The sequence below is a fragment of the Cetorhinus maximus genome, chromosome 18, assembly GCF_964194155.1.
Source record: "Cetorhinus maximus chromosome 18, sCetMax3.hap1.1, whole genome shotgun sequence".
Classification (NCBI taxonomy): Eukaryota; Metazoa; Chordata; class Chondrichthyes; order Lamniformes; family Cetorhinidae; genus Cetorhinus; species Cetorhinus maximus.
In genome coordinates, this window is record NC_135896.1 from 26,902,135 (window position 1) to 26,929,464 (window position 27,330).

The following is a 27,330-nucleotide window of genomic DNA, read 5'->3' on the forward strand; positions in this document are numbered from 1 at the left end:
TGCCATTTATGAAAACTGTTTATCTAAACTTGTCATGGTGCAATTAAACCCTCCCACCAGTGGCTCTGTAGCATTTTAATTTTGCATCTCCCAGTTCCTCTGCTGTTCCTTTCACACCCTCAGCAACACATCAAACTGCTTTGAAGTCAATGAATTACTTTTGAAGTGTGGTCACTCTTGTAACGGCAGGAAACAAAGCAGCAAATTTGTGCATAGCAAGGAATAGCAATGAGGGAATTAATAAGATAATCTGTTTTGGTGATGTGGGTTAACATGCAAAAAGCAATCTATGCTCCAAAGGGCTCTACTTCGCTTCTCAAACTGCTTCAAGTTTTGCTATATAAATAATGTAAAAGTATAATTAAAAATGGCAAAATATGTGTTTAAAATGGGGCCATGTTAAATTTATAATATATCTATCAATAGTAATTATTGAAAATGTTATGTTTACACGGCCTGCCTCCTAGTCAGGTTTCGCTTGAATACGTTACTTGGTCTTGACTCTCCCACATTGTGCCACACCAGAAACAATCAATTAATAATTAAAAAGAACTCCATTGTGCAACAGGCCAAATAAAGCCGTTGCTCCCCAATGTGTTGTGTAAGAAACACTTTTCTGCAGTCTATTCTGTCGTATAAGGGTTTGGCACATTTAGGGTTAATGTGGGACTGAGTACAGTACCGCCCATACAGTGGTGTAAGAGAGCACATGACCCACGCCCAGGGCTAATTGAGTGTTGGACAAGGCTGTGTGCACCAGTAAGCATTGAGACAGCTCCTAGCTTGTACCCTTTACTGCATATTTGTAAATAGTTCTAAGACGCAACAAAGATTTACAGTCAACCTACATATGACTACGAAGATTTCTTCAGACCTACCAAACTATAACCAACACCCTACAACATGGTGGCAGCTTGTGGAATAAACACAAAACCTCGCTAAAATGCAGAGACAAACCGAAGTGCTGGAAGACTGAGGAAAAATTCAAAACAGCATTCTGACCTGAGAAGAAGCTCCAGGAGCAGAGGTGCGGAGGAAAAAAAATCACCAGCAAAAAGCTGCAAAGAAAGCTTTGCAAGCTGAAGGCAGAAATTTAAAATTCCTTACTGCAGCAGAAGACGCCACAGAATCTCCTTTTGAAGTCCAGCTTCAGCCCAGAGTGCAGAGTCAGCAGGGTGAGCTAAATCTTTTAAAACTCCAAGTTACAGCAAGTCCTGAGAAACCTTTAAATAATTCAGAGTCAGAAGTGCAGCTTAAAAAAATCTGCTGCTAAAACTCAATCTCCAAGCTCACTCTGAAACAAAAAAAAATTCATTAGATAACCCATGAGAATTGCAACTTTTAAACTCAGCTACGAGAAAACGAAAGCCAGGATTCAACAAATTTGTGACTTTAAAGTAAAACGCTGAGCAAGAGTCTCTGCAGTCAGTCGTTCCAGGCAGCCATTATTGAGAAAAAAAAAATTTCCACCTGAGTGTGATCGCCATTGTAATGTAGCCCACCAAAACTGGCAATCCGGGAAATCTCTTTGTCTCCAAGTGAACGGTGATGCCATCTTGAAAGTCAGAAAGGTTTTAAAGCAGAATCTACACTTTAAAAAATTTAACCATGGATCAGAGTTCCAAATCAATTCAGTCTAATCCAAGGCCCAGATCAATCACACAATTGCGGACTTTTGAGGAAAAGATTCCTAAGATACAGCATTGCTTCAGGTTTAGACAAAAAGTTAGAAACAGAGCAGGTTAACACGCTGCTTGACTTGGTAGGCCTGATTGCAGAGGACATTATTGCAAGACAGGGAATCAATGAATCATCTGCTAAATTTGAAGTAGTACTAAAATCTTTTGACGTTTATTTCAATCTAAGGGCAATAAAACACTCAAAGGGGCTAAATTTAACAAGCGAGACCAACAGTCAGGAAAGCCTGTCGATTCATTCATCAATGATCTGATTGGCAGAAGGTTGCGAAAACGGAGACGTAGGCGGAATCATCCCAGATTTCCACTAAGTGCGGTAACGGGCGGGAAAAAGAACGGTTTACCCGCTGGCTGCAATGGCGTCTTTTCACGCCGTATCATCCCAATCCCGCCTTATTAATTATACAGCCACAGGAAACATGCTGCCTTGCTGGCAGCTGGCCTCTGATTTGCCCGCCATGCCATTACCTTGTTGTTTCTTCACTCTGGTTGCCATATCTAAACTGCAACCGCCCGCACAGTTCTCAATGCTTGCAGCCTAGGGCTACTTCAGTGAAGACCAGGTCCTGAAAGCCAAGGAGAGTTCAGTGACCAGTCATCAGAATGCCTTTCAGAGGCCCGCTGTGATGTCCTCCGCCCACGCTCTAGCCACAGGAGGTCCAGCAACCTCACCACTCCAGCTTGGGAGGCGGTGGCAGTGGTGATCAGTGTCAATGCTGCACACAAGAGGTTGGCCAACCAGTGCAGAAAGAGGATGAATTATCTCATTCGTGCGGCCAGGATAAGGCAACCGTCTCATCACTCTAAACTCACACACTCACAAAGCCATCACACATTCACTAGCATCTCACTCACTTCCAGCTCAAGGGACATTACCACTCACTTTCTCACACACACCCTCACATGTCCATCTGGCCTCACCTCCTCTGGAGACTGCCTCCTCAGTCCTCACCATCTTGAGGCCACTTGCACAGATCAACATGTGCCCCCCCCCACACACCCTGGGATACCCCCCCTTCTCCAGTACAGCCCTCACCCTACAGCCTCTTCCCTTGCCTGAGGCCTCTTCTCCCCCTTCCCCAAGCAAGCCCTAACCCTGCAGCCGTTGAAAAGTCACCCCTGCCTTACGGTTGGTCTGGTAGGTAGAGACCCACCTGTGAGCCCCCGTAAAGGTGATGTGGTGCTGCCTGCGAAGCCTGGCGCTGATGACCACGAGTGCTGCCCGAAGCAAGGTGGGCAAACAAACCTCAAAGTCCCCAGTGAACTGCAGTTCACCAGCTGCACATTGCTTACGTACAGTTGTGAAACACGTCGATATACCCGGTCGATCCAGGCTGGGTGGATAATTCCGACAAGCTGAGCTTATAACGACATGCAGATGTATTACAATGAAATTCCTGATGTGTGGTGGCGGGAAACACAGCATACCATTGACGGGCGGAGCAGACGATTGCAAACTGGTTTCACAACGGCGTGAAACTGATTCTTCGCCTTCCCGCCATATTGTCTGCTCATGCCCGCCATGATGCCCGACGCCAGTGGGCTGGGAAAATTCTGCCCTTAAAATCTGAACTCATCAGAGACAGAATAGTAGTAGGGGCAGCAGACAACGCATTCCCTGATCTCATGCAGGCAAAGGAAGATCTAACCCTGGAAAAGGCAATCCAGATAGCTAGGCAGTCAGAACTTCATGAGCAGCGCAGAATTGTTTTAAGGGAAAAAAATAAATCATGGTGCAGAGGCCAATCTACAGTTCAGCTAGTTAAGCAACAAAGACGCAGGGACACTTTAGACCAAGGGAAGCAATACCCAAACTGACCAGCAGAGTTACCATGTCATCACTGTGGAGCAAAGCGCCCCCACAGGCGAGATCAATGTCCTGCAATTACAGCCCAATGCTTTCAGTGCAATAGGATTGGACACTACTGTAAACTGTGCAAGGAAAAAACTGAAACACACAGAAAGCCCAAAGATTATCCACAATGTTGAGAGTCCAAGCCCAGAAGACACACAGCCATGCTTCTTGGGTGAGGTTAAAGATCTTGGTTTCTCATTTTGGAATGCAGACATTTCAGTCAATGGCCATTTAACAAATTTTAAATTAGACACAGGAGCTAGCTTAAGAGTCCTGTTGGACAAAGTGGAGCCAATGGTGTAGTGGTGTTGTCCCTGGACTAGTAATCCAGATACCCAGGGTATTGCTCTGGGGGCCCTGGTTTGAATTCCACCATGGCAGACAGTGGAATTTGAATTTAATAAAAATCCAGAATTAAAAGTCTGATGATGACCATGAAACCATTGTCGATTGTTGTAAAAACCCACCTGGTTCACTAATATCCCTAATCTCCTTTAAGGAAGAAAATCTGTCGTCCTTACCTGGTCTGGTCTACATACGACTCCCCACAGCAATGCGGTTAACTCTTAAATTCCCTCTGAATTGGCCTAGCAAGCCACTCAGTTGTATCAAACTGCTACAAAATCACAGAAAAGGAATGAAACCAGACGGACCACCCGGCATCGATCTAGTCACCGGAAGAAACATCTAACATCTGGGGCTAGTGCCAAAATTGGGAGAGCTGTCTCACAGGCTAGTCAAGCAACAGTCTGACATAGTCATCCTCACAGAATCATATCTTACAGATAATGCCCCAGACACCACCATCACCATCCCTAGGTATGTCCTGTTCCACTGGCAGGACAGGCCCAGCAGAGGTGGCAGCACAGTGGTACACAGTCGGGAGGGAGTTGTTCCGCGAGTCCTCAACATCGACTCCGGACCTCATGAAGTCTCATGGCATAAGGTCAAACATGGGCAAGGAAACCTCCAGCTGATTATCACATACCGCCCTCCCTCAGCTGATGAATCAATGCTCCTCCATATTGAACACCACTTGGAGGAAGCGCTGGCAAGGACACAGAATGTACTCTGGGTGGGGGACTTCAATGTTCATCACCAAGAGTGGCTCGGTAGCACCGCTACTGACCGAGCTGGCCTCGTCCTAAATGACATAGCTGCTAGACTGGGTCTGTGGCAGATGGTGAAGGAACCAACAAGAGGGAAAAACATACTTGACCTCACCCTCACCAACCTGCCTGCTGCAGATGCTTCTGTACATGACAGTATCGGTAGGAGTGACCACCGCACATTTGTTGTGGAGACAAAGTCCCACCTTCACATTGAGGATACCCTCCGTCGTGTTGTGTGGCAGGGGAATGGGTTTAAACTAACTTGGCAGGGGGATGAGATCCTGAGAAGAGGTTCAGCAGGGGGAGATGCACAGCCAAAATTAGAAGAGTGGGCAAGTGAATCTGGAAGGCATAGAAATTATAGGCCAGTTATGGCGCAAGGGAGTTTGGCAAGGTTGGATGGTATTTATTTTAATGCAAGGAGTCTGATGAATAAGGCAGATGAGTTGAGGGTACAAATTAACACATGGAAGTATGATGTCATTGCTGTCACAGACAGGGTTGAGAGAGAGGCTGGATTGGCAGCTCAATATTCCAGGATATAGGGTCTTCAGGTGAGACAGGGAAGGAGGTAAAAGAGGAGGGAGTATCGCAATATTGATCAAGGAATCAATTACAGCAGTAAGGAGGGATGACATCTTAGACACCTCAAATGAAGCCATATTGGTAGAACTTAAAAACAAAAAAGGAGCAATTACGTTTCTGGGAATGTACTATAGGCCTCCAAACAGTCAGAGAGAAATAGAAGAGCAGATATGTAGGCAAATTTCAGAGAAGTGTAAAAATAATAGGATAGTAATAGTGGGGGATTTCAACTTCCCCAACATTAACTGGGTTAGTCATAGTGTGATAGGTTTAGAGGGAGCGGAATTCTTAAAATGCATCCAGGAGAGCTTTTTAAACCAATACGTAGAAGGTCCTACAAGAGAAGGAGTGGTCCTGGACTTAATTTTAGGGAATGAAGCTGGGCAAGTGGTAGAGGTATCAGTGGGGGAGCATTTTGCAGATAGTGATCATAACTCCGTTAGGTTCAAGGTTGTTATGTAAAAGGACAATGATGGACCAGAAATCAGAGTTCTAAATTGGGGGAAGGCCGATTTTAATAAGATCAGATATGGTTTGGCCAGAGTGGACTGGGAGCAGCTACTTTTAGGTAAATCTGTATCAGAGCAGCGGGACTCATTCAAGAAGGAAATAAGGAGAGTACAGGGCCAAAATATTCCAGTAAAGACAAAGGGTGGGACCAACAAATCCAGGGAACCCTGGATGTCGAGGGATATACAGGATTGGATAAAGAGAAAAAGGAAAGCTTATGGCAGATACCGAGGGCTCAAAACAGTGGAAGCCCTGGAGGAGTATAGATTGTGTAGGGGGGAACTTAAAAAGGAAATTAGGAGAGCAAAAAGGGGGCATGAAAAAACATTGGCAGGTAAAATAAAGGAAAATCCAAAGTTATTTTACAAGTACATTAAGAGTATGAGGATAACTAGGGAAAGAGTAGGGCCCATTAAGGACCACAGTGGTAATTTGTGTGTGGAGCCAGAAGACGTAGGTAGGGCTCGAAATGAATACTTTGTGTAGGTATTCACAAGTGAGAGGGATGACATGGGTATGGAAATCAGGCAGAAGGACTGTGATATAATTAAAGAAATTAGCATAGAAAGGGAGGAGGCTCTAAATGGTCTGGCAGGCTTAAAAGTAGATAAATCTCCAGGCCTGGGTGAAATGTATCCCAGGCTGTTGAGTGAGGCAAGGGAGGAGATAGCGGGGGCACTGGCAATAATTTTCAATACTTCTCTGGCCACAGAAGAGGTGCCAGAGGACTGGAGGACAGCCAATGTGGTAAGGTTATTCAAGAATAGAGGAAGGGATAAACCAGGGAACTACAGGCCAGTCATTCTAAACTCAGTGGTGGGGAAACTATTAGAAGCAATCCTGAGGGCCAGAATTAAGCTACACTTGGAGAGGCAGGGATTAGTCAAGGAGAGTCAGCATGGTTTTGTTAAGGGGAGGTCATGTCTGGCCAATTTGATTGAATTTTTTGAAGAGGTGACCAGGTGTCTAGTGAGGGCAATGCATTTGACGTAGTCTACTTGGACTTCAGCAAGGCTTTTGATAAGGTCCCGCATGGTAGACTGATAACAAAGGTAAGAGCCCATGGGATCCAAGGCAATTTGGCAAACTGGATTCAGAATTGGCTGAGTGGCAGGAAGCAGAGGGTGATGGTTGAGGGGTGCTTTTGTGACTGGGTGCCTGTGTACAGTGGGGTTCCACAGGGATCAGTGTTGGGTCCCTTGCTGTTTGTGGTATATATAAATGATTTAGACTTGAATGTAGGAGGGTTAATCAGTAAGTTCGCAGATGACACAAAAATTGGTGGGGTAGTAAATAGTGAGGAGGATAGCCTTAGATTACAGGAGGATATAGACGGGTTGGTCAGATGGGCTGATCAGTGGCAAATGGAATCTAATCCGGATAAGTGTGAGGTGATGCACTTGGGCAGGACAAACAAGGCATGGGAATACACGATGAATGGTAGGACCCTGGGAAGTACCGAGGATCAGAGGGGCCTTGGTGTACATGTCCACCGGTCCCTTAAGGTAACGGGACAGGTAGATAAGCTGGTTAAGAAGGCATATGAGATACTTGCCTTTATTAGCCGAGGCATAGAATATAAAACCAGGGAGGTTATGCTGGAACTGTATAAAACGCTGGTTAGGCCATAGCTAGAGTATTACGTGCAGTTCTGGAATCCACATTATAGGAAGGATGTGAATGCACTAGAGAGAATGCAGAGGAGATTTACCAGGATGTTGCCTGGGCTGCAGAGTTTAAGTTATGAGGAGAGATTGGGTAGACTGGGATTATTTTCCCTGGAGCGGAGGAGATTGGGGGGGACATGATTGAGGTGTATAAAATTATGAGGGGCATAGATTGGATAGACAGGAAGGAACTTTCCCCCTTGGTGGAGGGATCAATAACCAGGGGGCATAGATTTAAGGTAAGGGGCAGGAGGTTTGGAGGGGATGACAGGAAGAAATTTTTCATCCAGAGGGTGGTGGGAATCTGGAACTCACTGCCTGAAAGGGTGGTAGAGGTAGAATCCCTCATAACATTTAAGAAGTATTTGGATGTGCACTTGCGATGCCATGGCATACAAAGCCTAGTGCTGGAAAATGGGATTAGAATAGTTAGGTACTTGTTTGACCGGCGCAGACTCGATGGGCCGAAGGGCCTTTTTCTGTGCTGTAGACCTCTATGACTCTACGACACTGTGCTAAACAGGATAGATTTTGAACAGATCTAGCAACTCAAGACTGCGCACCTATAAGGCACTGTGGGCCATCAGCAGTAGCAGAACTGTACTCGAACACAATCTGTAACCTCAAGGCCCAGCATATCCCCCACTCTACCATTACCGTCAGGCCAGGGGATCAACCCTGGTTCAATAAAGAGTGCAGGAGGGCATACTAGGAGCAGCACCAGGCATACTTAAAAATGAGGTGTCAACCTGGTGAAGCTATAACACAGGACTACTCGCGTGTCAAACAGCAGGAGCAGCAAGCGATAGACAGAGCTAAGTGATCCCACAACCAACAGATCAGATCAAAACTCTGCAGTCCTGCCACATCCAGTCATGAATGGTGGTGGACAATTAAACAACTCACTGGAGGAGAAGGCTCCACAAATATCTCCATCCTCAAGGATGGAGGAGCCCAGCATATCAGTGCAAAAGATAAGGCTGAAGTATTTGCAACAATTATCAGCCAGAAGTGCCAAGTGGATGATCCATCTCGGCCTCCTCCGGAGATCCTCAGCATCACACATGCCAGTCTTCAGACAATTCGATTCACTCCAGGTGATATCATGAAACGCCTGAAGACACTGGATACTGTAAAGACAATGGGCCCTGACAATATTCCGGCAATAGTACTGAAGACTTGTGCTCCAGAACTTGCCATGCCCCTAGCCAAGCTGTTCCAGTACAGCTACAACACTGGCATCTACCCAGCTATGTGGAAAATTGTCCAGGTATGTCCTGTACATAAAAAGCAGGACAAATCCAACACAGCCAATTAATGCCCCATCAGTCCACTCTCGATCATCAGTAAAGTAATGGAAGGAGTCATCAACAGTGCTATCAAGCTGCACTTACTTAGCAATAACCTGCTCACTGACGCCCAGTTTGGGTTCCGCCAGGCCCATTCAGCTCCTGACCTCATTACAGCCTTGGTTCAAACATGGACAAAAGAACTGAACTCCCGAGGTGAGGTGAGAGTGACTGCCCTTGACATCAAAACCGCATTTGACCGAATGTGGCATCAAGGAGCCCTAGCAAAACTGGAGTCAATGGGAATCAGGGGGAAAACTCTCCACTGGTTGGAGTCATGCCTAGCACAAAGGAAGATGGTTGTGGTTGAAGAGGTCGGTCAGCTCAGCTCCAGGACATCACTACAAGAGTTCCTCAGGGTAGTGTCCTGGGCCGAACCATCTTCAGCTGCTTCATCAATAACCTTCCTTCCATCATAAGGTCAGAAGTGAGGATGTTCGCTGATGATTGCACAATGTTCAGCACCATTTCCAACTCCTCAGATACTGTAGCAGTCCATGTGCAAATGTAGCAAGACCTGGAAAATATCTAGGCTTGGGCTGACAAGTGGCAGGTAACATTCGCGCCACACAAGTGTCAGGCAATGTTCATCTCCAAAAAGAGAGAATCCAAACACCACCCCTTGATGTTCAATGGCATTACCATCACTGAATCCCCCACTATCAACATCCTGGGGGGTTACCATTGACCAGAAACTGAACTGGACTAGCCATATAAATACTGTGGCTACAAGAGCAGGTCAGAGGCTAGGAGTCCTGCGTCGAGTAACTCACCTCCTGACTTCCCAAAGCCTGTCCACCAACAGCAAGGCACAAGTCAGGAGGAATACATCCCACTTGCCTGGATGAGTGCAGCTCCCACAACACTCAAGAAGCTTGACACCGTCCAGGACAAAGCCCACTTGATTGGCACCACATCCATAAACATTCACTCCCTCCACCACCAACACACAATGGCAGCAGTGTGTACCATCTACAAGATGCACTGCAGGAATTCACCAAGGCTCCTTTGACAGCACCTTCCAAATCCACGACCACCACCATCTAGAAGGACTAGGGCAGCAGATAGATGGGAACACCATCACCTGGAAGTTCCCGTCCAAGTCACTCACCATCCTGACTTGGAAATATATCACCGTTCCATCACCGTCGCTGGGTCAAAATTCTGGAATTCCCTTCCTAACAGCACTGTGGGTGTACCTACACCACATGGACTGCAGCTATTCAAGAAAGCTGCTCTCCACGGCCTTCTCGAGGGCAATTAGGGAAGGGCAATAAATGCTGGCCTAGCCGGTGAAGCCCATATCCCGTGGGTAATTTTAAAAAAGAGAACCGTGGCTAAAAGACTTTTAGCTTCGAAAAAAGCAGACACACCACTCTATGGGCCCGGTGGAATCTGACTTCCGTCATAAGCATGATTCTGGGACCATTAAGGTAGAATGGAAACCAAATCTTCAAGCTGATGTATGTCATCCGTAACCAGACTTTCTGTCTCTTGAGCAGAGATATCTGTAGCCCTGGATCTCTGCAAAATGGTAGAAGATGTCAAGACAATCTCTGTTGTTAATCATACAGAACTGCAAGTTCCCGAGTGCTCGTACAAAAAAACAGTATCCTGACTGGGACTTCGGCTCTGAACTGTCTTCTCTTTTTGTGGAGCCGGTTGCCCATTTGCGTTACAGGTGCCGGAAACCTTCAATGGTCCGACCAGTCAACCACCCAGAAGGTAAGCATGATGCCCCCACTGGAGGATGTAAAAGAGAGCAACCGGCAGTCCGATGAGCCTCAACTTCCGGCTCCAACGATGGTACAGCTGGTCAGCACTGTAACTACCGAATATAGGCTGCAACTCAAAAGCCACAAAAGATGCTGGAACATGGTAGCAGCCATCCATTGCTGGCAGCGAAATGCTGAGGTGAGCATACCACTAAACCTCATTCTCATCACAGGAATGCTCATCTTCCACCACAAAGGACATCGCCATGAACCACACGACCACAGAAGAAGTGAAAGAAATGATAAGGAGGTGAATACAATGTTCGTCCAGCCTGCAAGAAACGAGTTAGGGTAGAACCCACCGACCAGCGCAATAGCCGAACCAACCAAGTGCTGTTCAACACGAAGGAATGGAGGAAAAAGATGAAAATATACCCAGATGCCAGAATAACTTCTACACCTACAGAAAGAACCAGCAGCGACAGAGCCTACCACTCCTCTGACAATAGCGTGAACGAGATATGGAAGGAGTTTAAGGCCTCCAGACTGTCTGCATGTTTGAATTCAAGGACTTGAAAGGGGGAATTAGGGTAATGATAATGTAGTAATGACAATGTAAAGCATAAGGTAAACTATAATCACTTAAAATACATTGGACAAAGACTTGGGGGGAGGTGTAGTATAAGGGTCTGGCACATAGCAGATTAATGTGGGACTGAGTACAGTACTGCCTACACAGTGATGTAAGAGACCACATGACTCACACCCAGGTTCAGTTGTGTTGGACAGAGTCATATGTACCAGCAAGCATGGAGACAGCTCCTAGCTTGTACCCATTACAGTATATTAGTAAATAGTTCTTAAGAGTCAAAAAAGACTTACAGTTAACCAATGTATGACTATGGAGACTTCTTCAGACCTACCGAACTGTAGCTGACACCCTACAACATATTCTTTCTTTCTCTCTTTCTCCATCATTCTTTCTCTCTCTCTCTCCATCTTTCTCTCTCCCTCTCTCCATCTTTCTTGCTTTTTCTCTCTCTTCATCTTTCTCTTGCTCTCTCTCTCCATCTTTCTCTCTCTCTCTTTCTCTCTCTCCATCTTTCTCTCTCTCTCCCTCTCTCTCCATCTTTCTCTCTCTCCATCTTTCTTTCTCTCTCTCTCCCCCTCTCCATATTTCTCTCTCTATTTATCTTAATCCTTCTTGCCCTTTCAGCATGTTTGGAAAAAGGCAATAAAATCCTGTTAGTTTTTCCAGACAAGCTATTTTTTTTAAAATAACCACATTGAGCATTTGTGTACTGTCTTCATCTCTATTCTTCCCCCAAGCATCAACAGCTTTTTGTCATTCTGCAAATCCCCTTGGGGCAATGCAAATCTAAAAATAAAATGCACAGCAACATTTTAGACCCCAGACTGAGGTTTTATTTTTATACACAAGCACAGAGGCACACATTCTGTTTAAGGCACATACACACACAGCATATAAGACCACCTACAGTATACAGCACAGGCTCTCTCACACACACACACTCACACACACACACACACGGACACGGACACATATTATATTCTGAATTAGCACACAACAAGCAGGGAGCACATTCTAGTTTCGCTCATATAGTCAGACTCAAAATTGTGCTTTTACGTGCAAGTACACAAGAAGTGCCTACCATTATATTGGCACACTTTATATCATGGTCCAGTGTACACACATGGGGTGGAATTTTCCGGTCCCATCGCGGTGGGGATGGGTCAGGGCCAGAAAATGTGGCGAGCCATTCAAAGGTCCATTTACTTGGGTGGGGATGGAAAATTCTGGCCATATTAAATGGCATATTGCAGTTTAGTGCATAAGCATGTAGCGCTTGTGTTAGTGTGTGCACATACACTTGTGCTGGAGGTGTCAGCTGTGGCTCAGTCCATAGCACCCTCGCCTTTGAATCAGAAGGTTGTGGGTTCATGTCCCACTCCTGGAAACCAAGAACTGTTGATTGTACTCGAAAAAGTTACACTTGTGCTTGTGCATATAAACACGGGATTTAAATTCCAGTCTAATGCATTCTCCAGACAAGCATGTTGCATATTGCAACCTAGTGCACCTGCATTATGTATTATTCTTCTTAAAAGGTATAAGAGTGACTATTTGTGTGGCCTGGAAGAAATAATTACTTTAATTCTTCTAATGAGTTTTATTACTCCCTTATTACTTTTCAACGACATTTTCCGCTCTTCTTTCTGTTTTGATTTCTTACAAATTTGCAAAAATTTTTGTGATACAGCACCTAAAATCACCACAAGATTCAATACAGTAAACTAATGAGTAGTAAAGTATTTAAATAACCGAACATACTAATAACCTCTTATTTCACATTTCACTAATTAGTATTATTGCACATTTCACTAATTAGTACCAGTCTGTTTATAATGTTAATTGTGGCTTCCTCACATTTAGCAACATAAACCAACTGCGTGAAGAGGACTGATCCTATAATTAAACTAACAAGCACCAGTGCATGTTTACTAGGGGTTAGAACCAACTCTAAACCCAACCTCCACCCAATCCAGAATCACTCAAATTTGAACGAGCAAACATAAAATAGAAACTTCTCTTATTCTCCTTGGAGCAAGTCATACTTCTCTACTATAGAAAGAGCCAATGAGTCTTAAAACCCCTCTAATGAAATGTCCTCAGTCAAGTAACAATGCAAATAATTTAGGGTCTCCTTAAAAAGATGACGTTGAGGCACCTTTCCCTGTGTGACAGTTGTGGTTTTGTAAATTATCCTTGCTGGGTAATCCGTACACTCAGAATCATTGAGCTGCAGACTGAGCTTCAAGCACTGTGTTGCATCAGGGACGGGAATAGTTACCTGGACATTTTATCCCAGGAGAGGGTCACACCCTTTAGGCTAGGCAGGACTTTAAAGTTGGTGCATGGTCAGGGGCAGGAGGGTGTGGCTGAGTCAGGCAGGTATAAGGAATCAGCATGTAGTGATGGAGGAGCCTCAGACTCTGACTTTGTCCAACAGGTATGAAGTGCTTGCTACCTGTGTGGATGAGGAGAAGGACTGCAAGGTGAATGAGTGGACTGACCATGGCAAAGGATGCCATTCATGTGGGGAGAGCAAAGAGGAATGTGGTAGTGATAGGAGACAGTATAGCCAGAGGGACAGATACTATTTACTGCAGCTGCGACCGGGAGCTCTGAAAGTCGTGTTGCCTGCCTGGTGCCAGGGTTAAGGACATCTCCTCATGGCTGGAGAGGAACTTGGATAGAAGGGGGAGGATCCAATTGTCATGGTCCACGTGGGAACCAACAAAACAGCAGAACATCATCCTTGGTTCTACCTACAAGGATTTGAGGAGTTAGGGGCCAAATTAAAACACGAAACATCAAAGGCATTCATCTCTGGATTGTTATCTGAGCCACGTGCCAACTGGCATAGGGTCAAGCAGATTAGAGGATTAAACGCGTGGCTCAAAGAGTGGTGTGGGAAGAAGGGGTTTCGATTCATTGACATCAGTGAAGAATGAACTCAGGGAAGAGTGAGCTATTCCTGGGTTTCAGTTAAACTGGGCAAGGAACAATGTCCTGGCCAATCGTATAATTACGTCTATGGACAGGGCTTTAAACTAACAGAGTAGGGGGAGGGTTTGGACGAAGGGAGTTTTAGAAATCCAAAGAGAAAGGTTGAGGCATTGGAAAAGTATAGCCATGTGATAAAAAAGGGAAACAGAAAGGGTCAGGAAGGGACAGAGGATTTAGCAAACATTGTACATCAACGGATAAGTCATTGCAGGGAATGGAAGTAAAAATGTGAAATTAAAGGTTCTTTATCTGAATGTAAGAAGCATCTGTAATAAGATAGATAAACTAGTGGCACAAATAGAGATAAATGGTTTAGATCTAATTGCCATTACAGAGACAAGGGGCAGAAATTTCCCCCCGTTAGGGGGGTTCTGAGGGGGCGGGCGGGGGCGGGCGTGAACCCAATCGGCGTCCCCGATCAGGGACGTATCACCATTTTATGTGGGCGGGCCAATTAAGGCCCGCCCATCGTGATGCATGCCCAGAAGCACTGAGCACTCCCTGTGTGGGTGGGGGGGGATTCCCTGAGAGGTTCCCTACACTCTTCTGCGTATGTGCGCGAAAGAGCGCAGAGATCTCCCCGAGGCACAGAGGTGCCTCAGGGAGATCAGTTTAAGATTTTAAAATTTAAATAAAAGGAAAAAAAACTTTTAAAACATGTCCTCTACGTGACAGTATCACATGAGCTGGGACATGTCAATGGATTTTTTCAAAAATTTTTATTTAATTAATAAATCCTTCATGAAACTTCATCCTGCCCGTGGATGAGGTTTCATGAAAAATGCGAAGGCCACTTGGGCTCTTCACCCGCCCGTCAACCTTAAGGTTGGACTGCAGCTCTGTTAAATGCTTTAATTAGTTTTTAATAGGCCTTAATAGGCCTTTGATAGTTCGGTGGGCGCACAGCCAACTCCGCTGCACACCTGCCGAACTGCGGATCAGAAAGACGCGCGGTGATGTCGGGACACCCGCCCGATGTCACCACATGCCATTTTACACATCGGTGAGCTCGCCGAAGGGAAAATGCTGCCGACGGTTAAAAGGTGATCAAAGTTGGCAAATAAATATTCCAGGGTACATAATATTTCAGAAAGACAGACAAACAGAATGGCAAAGGAGGAGGAGTAGCCCTGATAATAAAGGATGACGTAAGGACATTAGTGAAAAAAGAACTGGCCTCTGAAGATCATGAAGTAGAATCAGTATGAGTGGAAATTAGGGATAGCAAGAGTCAGAAAACACTGTTGGGAGTAGTTCATAGCCTCCCCCCACCCATTGGGTAGAGCATTAAACAAGAAATTATTGGAGCGTGCAACAAAGGCAGGGTAATAATTGTGGGGGACTTTAATCTTCATTTGGGACTATCAAATTGGCAAGAGTGGTCTAGAAGATGAGTTTGTGGAATGTTTTTGTAACAGTTTATTGGAGCAATACATTGTGGAACCACCTAGGGATAAAGCTACCTTAGATCTAGTATTGTGTAATGAAGCCTGGCTAATTAGTAATATCATAGTAAAAAATCCACTGGGAAATAGTGATTACAATACTATTAAATTCCATATTAAGTTTGAAAGTGACATACTCCAGTCACAAACAAGGATCTTAAACTTAAGCAAAGCCAATTACATAGGTATGAGGGAAGAACTGGCTAAGGCTAATTAGGTAAATAGACTAAATGGTATGGCAATAAATGAACAGTGGGGGATATTTAGATTAACAATTCAATGTGTTCAACAAAAACATGTTCCACTGAAAAACAAAAACTCAGGAAGAAAGACTCACTCAGGAACTTAAGCCCCTTTTTGTCATTCTGATTGGTACATTCCTCTATCGGAGAATAATCAGCACACACACTATTAGAATCAAGATGATGCAATTTTCACCCATGGGATTTTATCATGTGAAGAAATATTTGTCTGAAGAGATTTTCAGTACCTTTGAGTGTTTCAGTATAAGACTACAATTTAATTTAGATTCTGGAGACCAGAATCCATTCAACTAAATCTGGCTCCCTTATCCTGTCAGCAGTCACATAGGTCTGTGAAAAACTGAGGGTCACAAGTCAGCCACTGGGATAAGACAACTGGATTTAGTAGTGAAAACACTGAGTACCAGCTCAGTGACAAATATCGCAGTGTCCAAATTAAAACAGGAGCAACATAAAAGCAACTAAAATATTACAGGATGCTGGAAATCCTAACTATACTTCAGTTCTGTTGAAGGGTCGTGTGGACCCGAAACGTCGACTCTTTTCTTCTCCACCGATGCTGCCAGACCTGCTGAGTTTTTCCAGGTAATTCTGTTTTTGTTTTGGATTTCCAGCATCCGCAGTAGTTTTTTGTTTTTATCTCTGTGTTTAATTGACTGCCACTTCTCTTCAAGAAATGCCTTCCTTGAAGAAGTATTGCTCTGTTCTCCAACAGGATTTCCGCCTGTCTCTTCTGCCTTGTGCACCTTCATTGCTATATTTCACCCCTCTCCTAACTATACTTCAGTTCTGTTGAAGGGTCGTGTGGACCCGAAACGTCGACTCTTTTCTTCTCCACCGATGCTGCCAGGCCTGCTGAGTTTTTCCAGGTAATTCTATTTTTGTTTAAAATATTACAGGATTGCCCAAGAGTGCTGTTGTTGGAGAGAACACCATAAGGGAAAAACAAAATAGCCTTATCATTTTTCCTACTGTAAAAGCCAGGCCAACAGCGCTCCCCATTATTAAACAGTGAATCAAACAACAACATCCAGAAACTGCAGATCAGCAGTTGTTATGTAGAAATCAGGAAGATGCTGTCTAAGTTGCCCTGTTCCTCCAAAAGCTTCACAGAGATGAAATATGGATTGAAACACATGGAAAGTGTGAAGAAATAATACTTACTGTACTTACCCAGTAATTGTCCACTAAACTTGCCGAAAAAACGTTAAGGATTGTCCATTCTGGTATAAGTGGATTTTTAAGGTCATGACAGGTCCAAATTACTGGCAAACAACCTTTCAGAACTGAAAGTCACTTTTATAAGTGTGGAGTCTCATTCATTCAGCTTTTGATTATTGTTGAAGATTTAAAAAGTTTAAAGAAATGTACTTTTTGTGTTTCTTTTATATTGCTCTTAATCTAATTTTATTTTCCCTTTTTAGTTAGCTTGCTTTCGCTGATTTAATATTCAATTCAGTATTTCAACTTACACTTCCTGGTTTAAATTCTGTACTGCTCATTAAAAATTCTTCAAATTAGTTACCTAATTGCCTAGTTGCTTGCCCTATTCAGACAGGACACAAATATCCTGTAGAGGGCGCAGCACTGAATACAATTCTAATCGCTGCAAGTACGTGTGGAAAAGCCCACAGAAAATCTGCAGGTAAGTGTATGTTGCTGAAAATAGAGACATGCTGTCAAAGCTTGTGGTTTTGCACTTACCAGGACAAATGTAAGAATGCCAAATTTCAAACAATCACAACAATTTATAATACATGAGAAAAGGGTGCTGATCGGTTGGCAATTCAACTCCGATTGGCTGAGGCATTGCCATGGAGAAAGCGACAGGGAGCTATAGACTCCCCATGCTTCTGGGTAATTCAAACAAGGCACAAGGCTCGAACACAGTCAACTTGCCAACCAACAGCACCTTTTTCTCCTGTAGTATAAATTGCGACTGTTTCAAATTTGGCACCCCTGTGTTTATCCCGATAAGTGCAAGACATAAAGTTTCGGCTACATGTCCCTCTTTTCAGCAATATTCAAGCCCTGTACTGCCAAGTGATTGTTTATAAGTGTAAAATGTAAGTGACAAAATTTTCTGCTGACAGAAAATCTTGTGAATTATTAACTCAGAGGTACATCAACCAATCAAGGGTCCGATTCTGCATGGTCCACGGCAACAGCGTGTAATAATGAACTCACTTCAATAAACTTGTTAAACTCATTGAACTTCATTCAAGTGTAGTTCTAAAAATGCCAATGTTTTCATTTTTTCAGACTCTCCTGTTTGTTTAATACAGTAATCTAACTTGAACCACTGAGTGAGCCGAGTAACGTTACCAGATGCCATCTGTTGTTAGACTCTAGGTACTGCACAAACAATAACATGGCAAACAGGTCAAGCAGGACAAATAGAAAAGATTACAGGGTTTCGCAAACTACCAGGGCTTAATTTTCACTCCATCATTCCTCCAACACCACACCAGCCATGATTTACTCCTTCCTTCACAGACACCACAATGAAATCACACTGGTGGACCTGCAGAAAGATCCTCTCGAGCCCCGAATGCAGAGATCTTCCCACATGAGTCCAGCTAAAACTGGCTAGTTTTTCATACCTCCCCTCACCACCCCCTTCAAAGCCCAGTGAAAGTAGAGAGCTCCCTTAATCAACAACTTGCACTTACAGTGCTGCTTTAATATTGAAAACGTCCAAGGGAATTGGCAGAGGAGAAAAAAGGACGCCAAACTTTTGAGGAAGAGTTGATAGGTGGTCAAAGAGACGGAGTTTGAGAAGACAGTTAAAAGTGAGGACGGAGGTGGTGAGGCAGGGGGAAGTTTAGAAAGTTGAAAGGATAGGGTCGAGATGGCTAAAGGCTCTGTCACCAATGGTGGTGCACAGAAAGAGGGGCATGCAGAATACCAGAGTTAGGTGACTGGGGTTGGTGTAGCAGAGTATCTAAGGTTGGGGGAGGTTACAGGGATCAGGTACAGCACGGCTCTGGAGGGAGTTGAAAATGAGGGCTTGGGTTTTAAGTTTGATGTAAGGATGAGAGTGATAAGTGGTCAGCACCCAGTGAGGGAAGCAAGGTGAGTGATAGATTTTTGGCTGAATTAGATCTTGTAGATTAAGGTAAGGAGCCTCACAAGGAGGACATTGGAGAAACTGAGTCTGGGAGTGGCAAAAGGCAGATGAGATGTACTGCAAACAACTCCGGTCTCCATATTATAGAAAAGGTGTAAAATAGAGGCACTGCAGAAAGTGCAAAAATGATTTACTAGAATAATAGCAGAACTGATAAGTATTACCTATCAGGAAAGGTCGAACAAGCTGGGGTTCTTATCTCTCGAAAAGAGAGGAGAGAGGGATGTCCTCTTAGAGGTCTTTAAGATTGTGAAAGTGTTTGGTAGGGTAGACATACCAAAGAAGTTTCTACTTGCAGGTGAGATCAGACCAAGGAACCATTAATGCAAGACAGTCACTAATTAATCCAACAGAGAATTTAGAGGAAACTCTTTTACCCAGGGATGATTAGAAATGGAACTCAGGAGTAGCTGAGGTGGCTAGCATAGATTCATTTAACGGGAAGCTAAATAGACACGATGGAGAAAGGAATAGGAGGATATGTTGATAGGGTTGGGTGGTGTAGGGGTGGGAGGAGGCTTAGCATAAACACTGGTACAGTATCGATCTGTTGGACTGGGTGGCCTTTTTTGGTGCTGCAAATACTATATAATGCTTGTATTCATTCCCATGCTTAACACACTACTATACCAGACTTGCAGGACCAAAACATACACATACTTGGCTATCTTCAGGTTCCCATGGCAATCCCATTCTATTATGATGAATAAGAAAGATTTACATGGCAACATAATGTCAATGTTGTGTGTGCGAGGCGAGGTATTTACTGGAGACACACTTTCTAACAGGGCCTGATTTAATTGATCTATACACTAACCGCCGTTTGGAAGCAACAGAAGATCTGTGTGAGGTACGGGTGGTTTCTGGCCAGTGACAGGATCCGTTTCTCAGTCATCGTGCACTCCACATCGTCATCTTGGAGAATCATGTCTTTCTTCAATATTTTCACAGCATAAACATCTTCAGTGCTTTTTAACTCAGCCAGCATCACCTGCAGTCAGACAGCAAGTTAAGAATGCAACATTTCTGGCTTAATACAGAACAAAGAAAGAAATGTAAACTTTTCCTCTGAATGGTTTAACCAGTTAAGGTGTGTCTGTTTTGATTTGGCACTGCTCTTTTTTTAAAAAAAGGCATTTACAAGATCACTTCTCTTAAAAGAAACCCTCTGTCTTTACCCCTCTTCTCTTGAAGGTGATGATGAAATGTGTTTTTAAATACACAAAAAACTCTACAACCCTAATTATAAGGGCAATCAAAGCTGAACCCAACCTGGCCATCGACAGTACCCAGATTAAAACACTTCCTGCAGGATCAGGAATAGGAATCCTCACTATTTCTCCCCCTCACCACAAGAAACGTATAAGATTCTTAAGGGGCTTGACAGGGTAGATGCTGAGGGGTTGTTTCCCCTCGTGGGAGAGGCTAGAACCAGAGGGCTTAACCTCAGAGTAAGGGGGCGCCCATTTAAGACAAAGATGAGGAGGAATTTCTTCTCTCAGAGGGTAGTCAATCAGTGGAATTCTTAACCGCAGAGGGCTGTAGAGGCTGGGTTGTTAAGTATATTCAAGGCTGAAATAGACAGACTTTTAATCAGTAAGGGAATCAAGGGTTATGGGGAAAAGGCAGGAAAGTGGAGTTAAGGATTATCAGATCAGCCATGATCTCAGAATGGCGGAGCAGACTCGATGGGCCAAATGGCCTTCTTCTGCTCCTGTGTCTTATGGTCTAGAACATATAGACCAACTGCCATCAGCCAGTTCAATACAGGTAAAGGGTTAAATCTAGGAGTACCCAGGTTTGAAAGGCTCAGTATCAGATAAGCCAGCAAATACACCCAGATATATTTGAAAATGATCACATGGCAACCTGCTGATTAACCAGGATTTTTTTTTTGGTCTTTGCTTCGAACACAGGAACTCAGCTGTCTTTTATAGTCTACTGACTGGGTTATTTAAAGATCGCAAAAAGATGTGTGACAGTGAATGGTTTGATGTGTTCAATGTTATCCTATTATATCCTATTATGGGACAGGCACTTTGCCTCTCCCAGATTCAGGGTGAATATGGGGCAGGTAGCTAATTTCTCTCAGCCTGCTGTATTCAGAAGAGCTCCATCATTCTACAACATCCTTTTGCCATTTGGTTAGTTTTTTTTTGGAATTTTATGATTCCTCAGGCTAACCCAGTTGATTAATTTGCTAATATAAAGGGCGGTCAGTTACATATGGAGCAATCCCAGTTCAGAAGTGGAAGTTAAGGACATTTCCAGGCAACCTGCAGAGCTGATCCAGAGCTGAGCTTCCAACCTCATATTCGGGTCATCTCCCTTTTTCCACCTCCGGTGACCGGCTTTACTTTTGCCCCTGTTTTAGCTCATCAGCTGCTGAAACCCTAATTCATTCCTTTGTTACCTCTAGACTTGACTATTCCAATACATTCCTGGCTGGTCTCCCACATTCTACATTCCATGAACTTGAGGTCACCCAAAACTCTGCTGCCCGTGTCTTCACTTGCAGCAAGTCCCATTCCTCTATCACCCCTGTGCTTACTGCCCTAATTGGCTTCCGGTCAAGCAATGTCTTCATTTTAAAATTCTCATCCTTGTTTTCAAATCGTTCCATGGTCTTGCCTCTCGCTATCTCTGTAATCTCTTTGAACCCCACAATCCTGTGAGAGATCTGTGCTCTCTAATTCTGGCTTCCTGTGCATTTCCAATCATAGTTGCTTCACCATTGGAGATCATGCCTTCAGTCGTCTAGGTCCCAAGCACTCTACCTCACTTTCCTCCTTTAAGACACTTCTTAAAACATAAGTCATTGACCATAGTTTTGGTCATCTGACCTAATATCTCCTTTGTGTCTCCTTGTCATACTTTGTTTTGTAATGCTCCTGTGAAGCGCCTTGAGGAACTTCATTATGCTAAAGGTGCTATGTAAGTTGTTGTTGAAAACTCCTTTAATTTGTATTCTGCGACATGGTGCTCTCAAGAGGGTGGAAATGAATGAGGAGAAAGGCTACTGCACACATTTCAAAGACCATGCAATCACACTTTTACATTAGGGCAAATAATTGTTTCATCACTGTGCAATGCAGTGTAATGTCAGATGGTTCTGATATTAGGTCCCCTGGTGTCAACACTGACTCTATTGTGATGGGGATAACTATCCGGAGGCAACCTGGTGTAGGACTGTAACTTTAAAACAAAGTGTGCAATCTGACTCCTCAGTAAGTAATTTTAAAAGTTGTAGTTGTCAAAATAAATTCTTCGTTTTAGACTCTTGCTTCCAATCCTTAAAAAAATTCAAAACACTCCCCCCTACCGCCCTCATTAAAATAGAATAGTCAGAGAGTTTTGTGTGACATTATAGAATGAAGATTCTACCATTGGTATTAGGGGAGAGTGTTTGACCTTTATCATTCTCAGGTTTGAAAGTAATTGGGCTGGATTTAGTCCTATCATCACTGCCTCCGTGCGCAGGCCCAGTGTGGTCAGAAATCTGGCGTGGGAAGGATCTGGTCATGTGAACCAGATAATGTGGTGACAAGTTCATGACTTTGTGTGACGTGGGCTTGCTGCTGGAACATGTGGTTGGGGGTGGCTCTGATGTCGAGAAGCCCCTGTCACCTGATCCCTGTGCAGGAGACGGCGCCATATTTACAGGACAGGCGTCTGCAAGTTGGCATGTCCTGGTTGCTGTGCAGCATGGTGTTCCTCTGCAGTGCTAATCGCCTCCAGGGATCCAGGATAAAGGAGTATAGAGTGAATGATTCCCATGATACCAGAATCTTTCCCCTCTCTTTACAGGCAGTCTCCGAAGTGTCTTCCCCTTAGGAACTCAGAGGTTGTTGTCACTTTAATGACTGACCGCTGAGTCCTTCGGCTGTGCACTGCCCCTTTAATTTTTGGACCCAATATTCTGGATTCTGCGCTTCCTCAGACTCTGCCCATTAGAGTGTAAGAGTATCAAGTTTTAACATGGAGAAGAATTCTCCAAAATCAATCCACCGTTCTGTGACTCACTCTCCTGCAAGCCAAAAGGGTTCTCATAGTGAGTCAGGTAAATGACATTTAAGTCTCCAGCTTTCAACAGGCAGGTTATTGAAGGCACAAGAGACTTGTGTCAGTTTCATTTAATCTGGAGGCTGCATTACATCCTGGCAAGTAAGATTTAAGTTGGATGCAAGTTGTCCATTATGCATAAACATGAAGTTCCCACTACAGATGGGCAGCTTTCTGAATCCTTGCCTTTCCCGCTGCTGGTTTTCTAATGCGCGGCCTCCCACGTGGTTTTGTGAGCCCGCCCACTCTCCTCGCTACAATGGGCTCTACAACACCCAGTCACACTATTCTGTTTAAGGAGGAAAAAGTTAAAGCATCCAGAGTTCAGGTCCAATACTGATATTCATATTACTCTCACAATGTTGTGGGGAATCTAACTGAATTGCTTCATACATAATGGATCAATTCATGACTAATAGAGGATCAGAGAAATCCTGCAGTCATTCTGTTACCAGATGCTGAGCAAAGCAGATAGAACACAGCATGTGCGGTGGTTTGCTGTGTTCCAACATGTTACAGATAATAAAAGATATGGGCCGAATTTTCATCTGGGTGCAAAGACACGTTTTGGTGCATGAATGGCCAAACTTAGTTCTTTTTGGAGGAAATCCGATTTTCCTCTGCTTTCCCAGCCCGTGCCATCTTCCTCTTGCCTTCCTGCAGGTTGGGAATGTCTAGTGTATGCACCTGCCACTGCTGAGATCGGATTCCTCACTTAAGTGAGGGGAAAAAGAATCAGATTTCCTTCCATACACAGGGTGGTGCGAGGTTTGGGAGCCCATTAAAAGCACAGCAGGTTTGAGAGTTAGAGAAGAAAATGGAAAGCCTGTTGAAGAACTGGGAACATTCTGGTGCTTAATTATAATGTAGATGTGGTTTTAATGCAGTGATTCATCATAGGGATCTGTCCTTTGGAGGTAGGTTGATCCTAATATTGACCAGTCTTGTGTATTTGTTCACGTGCATTTCAGTGCTTTTCCAGTGGAGAAAGCACCACAATGCAGTGAAAAATGTTACATCATGGAAGAGGGAATCGGATTATTATCTGAAAAGGAAGAATATGCAGGGTTATGGGGAGAAGGCGGGGTCAATGACACTCAGTGCATTGCTCATTCAGAGAGTTGGCAAAGACATGGCGGGCCGAATGGCCTCCTGTGCCGTAACAATTCTGTGACACGCAAATGAGTAATGTGGTATCTGAATTTCAGTGCCAATGTGATGCTAGGTATGTAGGCCATATGTCCCAAAGACCAGCAGATTGTATCAAACAGCCTGTCCCTTCTGCTGTTTGCAACAGGCAAGGTACGGACTGTACCCCACCAGCCTGTGCTTGCAAACCTCAAAACAAAGGCCGGAATTTTCCAACCCCTCGCGCTGGCGGGATCTCCCATTCCCGCCTATGTGAATGGAGATTTCAATGGCTCGCAGGCCCCACTGTGGGACTGTGGGACTGTGGAGAATTCCAGCCACCATGTCTAACATTAGATGTGATTCCCCGATTGAACAACATTTGCTAAATAATCCTCAGTGTGCTAAGAATTTTGTTGGCAACCAATTTAAGATTGGCAGTTGGGCTCACAGTGTGGCACATCTGCAAGTGCTGGAAGCTACATATATTAATACACAGGACCCTGTTCTTTACAGGCAGAAAGAACATGTACACAGATTGCGCTTGTTTCAGCTAAACAAAATAAGTGACAGCCATTCACTAGTTCATTCCCCAGGGAAATGTCTTGACCAATGAGAGTCCAGCTGTCCGGTTTAAATTTCGAACAAAGCTTGGCAATTAGCTGTCAGTCACCATCCATTGGTGCATTCTCCATGGCAACACCACTACTAATCAAAGTCCACTTGCCAACCAATCAGCAGTCTCTTCTCATACACTGGTATTGGGATTTTCTTGCGAATTGTCCTAATTAGTGCAAGATGAAAATCTTCAACAAGAAAGGGTCTCTTTTTTCAGCAATACTCAATTCTGTGATTCAGTTATTCTATGTCCTGTCCACCTGTGCTGTCATCTTTTCTACTGTGATTTAAATGGCTCTGGCTGATAAAAAAAAAATCTGATTTTACATTTGAAAAATATCTAACCACCCGCTTCATTACATTCATTGACAGGCAGTCTACTTGGAAATTGATATTAGTACCTTGTGTTCTTTCCTTCCCATTAATAGTCTATTATGTGGACAGCTGTGGCCATTCTGAACGCTTGCTGAGTTTCAAGTGCTAATGGGTTTCAACACAGTAGGTGTTCCATTCATCTGAGAATGAATGACAGTTTCAAGATGCTGTAATAACAGATTGTCCCTCTGGTGTGGATTTTGGTTTGTTGACAAAATCTAATATAATTACAAGTATTGCAAGGTTCTTTGACGTGACAGAATGATTTTTTTTCTCAGAACCAAAGGTATGGAGACTTTTATTAGATGGTGAGAAGTTGATCTTTCCCCCCAAGAAATGTAAAATATTTCCATTAATATTGCATGGAATCATAGGACTGTACATGGTGCATACTGGGTCAGTAGCTTTGGAGGATAGATGGGAGGCATAGAGATTGCATGGGGTGGCATGGGTGATCTGAATGGGCATGGAGGATACATGGGGAACATAGAGGTGGCATGAGATGGCAAAGGTGATCTGAGGTGACAATGCTGGAATGGGGGTGAATGGGGTGTATGAGGAGTGTGGTTTAGGGAGCCTTTAAACGCTGTTGGGAGCTGGGCTGCTGTGTTGGAGAATGAGGTGGGCCTTCTAAGCAGCCCGCCTTCCGCACCCACACTGCTCACACACTCTAGCACGGCTCGCAAACTGCACTGCAAGCCAGACCCCGGTGTGAAAAGGCAAAAATGGTGTGTGAAGTCACACATGGGTTGGGTTTGCAGGTTGCGAGCTGTAGAAGTGTGCAGGTTGGGGTTTCCCCCAGCCCAGAAGACGATTCAGCCCCATATCTTAAATGTATCTTTGGTTTTTCAAAGCACAGTGTCACTTACCTTCCCAAAGCTGCCTTTCCCTAGAACACTAAGGAAGGTGAAATCGTCAATGCCCAGTTTGCGTTGTACACGCTGGCTGTTACTGTTACTGCTGTCTACTGTATCACCCAGGGCCTCGTTTTCTTTGTGGTTCTTATGACTTTGCCTCTTTTTCAAAGAAAAGGAATATGGAAAGAGTTACTGTAGCACACAGGGAACTGAATAACTAAATGCTCCTGGATTGCTTAACCGAAACAGTGAAACAAAATATGTTTTCTTAAGGGAACAACAGAGACAGACTCAAGAGTATCAAATCTGACAGACACTACTACTTTATAGAATCATACCCCAAAAAGGAGGCCATTCAGCCCTCACTACTGTGACAGCCCTCTGAAAGAGCTAATGAGTCCCACACCCTGCTCTTTCCCCACAGCTTTGCCATTTTTTCCTTTTAAGTGCCTAATGCTGTATTTTACGTGACTGAGTTACAGTCAGAGCCCAATTCTTGCAATGCAATACCAACACTAGCAATGTTTCATTGTCAGGAATAATGTTTGAAAACAAACATGCAACACTGGAATTTTGTTGTTCTGTTGAAACATAATACACAAGTCTCCTTAAATGAGGAACATAGAGGTAGAGATATCCATCATAAAATACAGGAGTAAATTTTATAACTTAGTGCTGCTCTTGTGAGCTTTGTGCAAGAAAAGAGCAAGCTGGGAATAATGTATGGACATTCAGGTGGACCAAAAACTTGGAGGACTGATCTCTCCATGCCCAAGTTCCTGATACATTTTCCCAGCACCCGGAGATGTTGCAATCCTGTCTCAATGAGTCCATACTCTGCTTGTAAGTAAGAGCAGCTGTTGCTAATTGGGGAAAGGTTGGGCATTATCCTTGAGTATATATAAGAACCCATTTCCACCTGGGGGGGTAGTGGTGGGGGCAGGAAAATGAAGTCTGTGCCTGTGTTCTATGGGTTTTGCGGGTAAACCTATGTTAAGGAAAGACCGGCTCCAGATTTCTCCTTCATTCAGTGAATCAAATTACAACACCAGGTTGCCTCAAACCCCCTGCACTATTGAGAACATCCTGAGGCAGCGACATTGGTCCTTGTTCTGAGTATTCTCACCCCTGTCAGGGGTTTCACAGCGACACCAACCCAGATGCAGGGATGTTTAAACACATTTTTTCCTTCTGCCCATCTCTTCCTCCTCATTCCATTCCTCCAACTTGGTGCACTGCACCCAACATCTTTCCTGTGCACCATACCAAGCGCAATACTCATGCTTGTACAGCAGGGAGAGAATAATTATTCTCATAGGAGCATTAAGTAGTAATGAGAAAAGCTCCATTGTATCTGTGCCTGCATGCAT

General features: G+C 44.1%; 1 protein-coding gene across 2 annotated transcripts in view; it reads right to left on the minus strand.

The window, feature by feature from the left end:
• Nucleotides 1-27,330, minus strand: part of prkcha (protein kinase C, eta, a) — a 212,627-nt gene that overhangs the window by 49,917 nt on the left and 135,380 nt on the right. The window contains exons 9-10 of one of the 2 annotated variants that reach the window (XM_078562261.1): nt 25,973-26,119; nt 19,738-19,911 (exon numbers count right to left, since the gene is read on the minus strand). In XM_078562261.1, coding sequence (XP_078418387.1) covers nt 19,738-19,911; nt 25,973-26,119 — 321 coding nt within the window. The remainder of the gene's footprint in view (nt 1-19,737; nt 19,912-25,972; nt 26,120-27,330) is intronic. The other variant, XM_078562262.1, reaches the window with a different exon arrangement.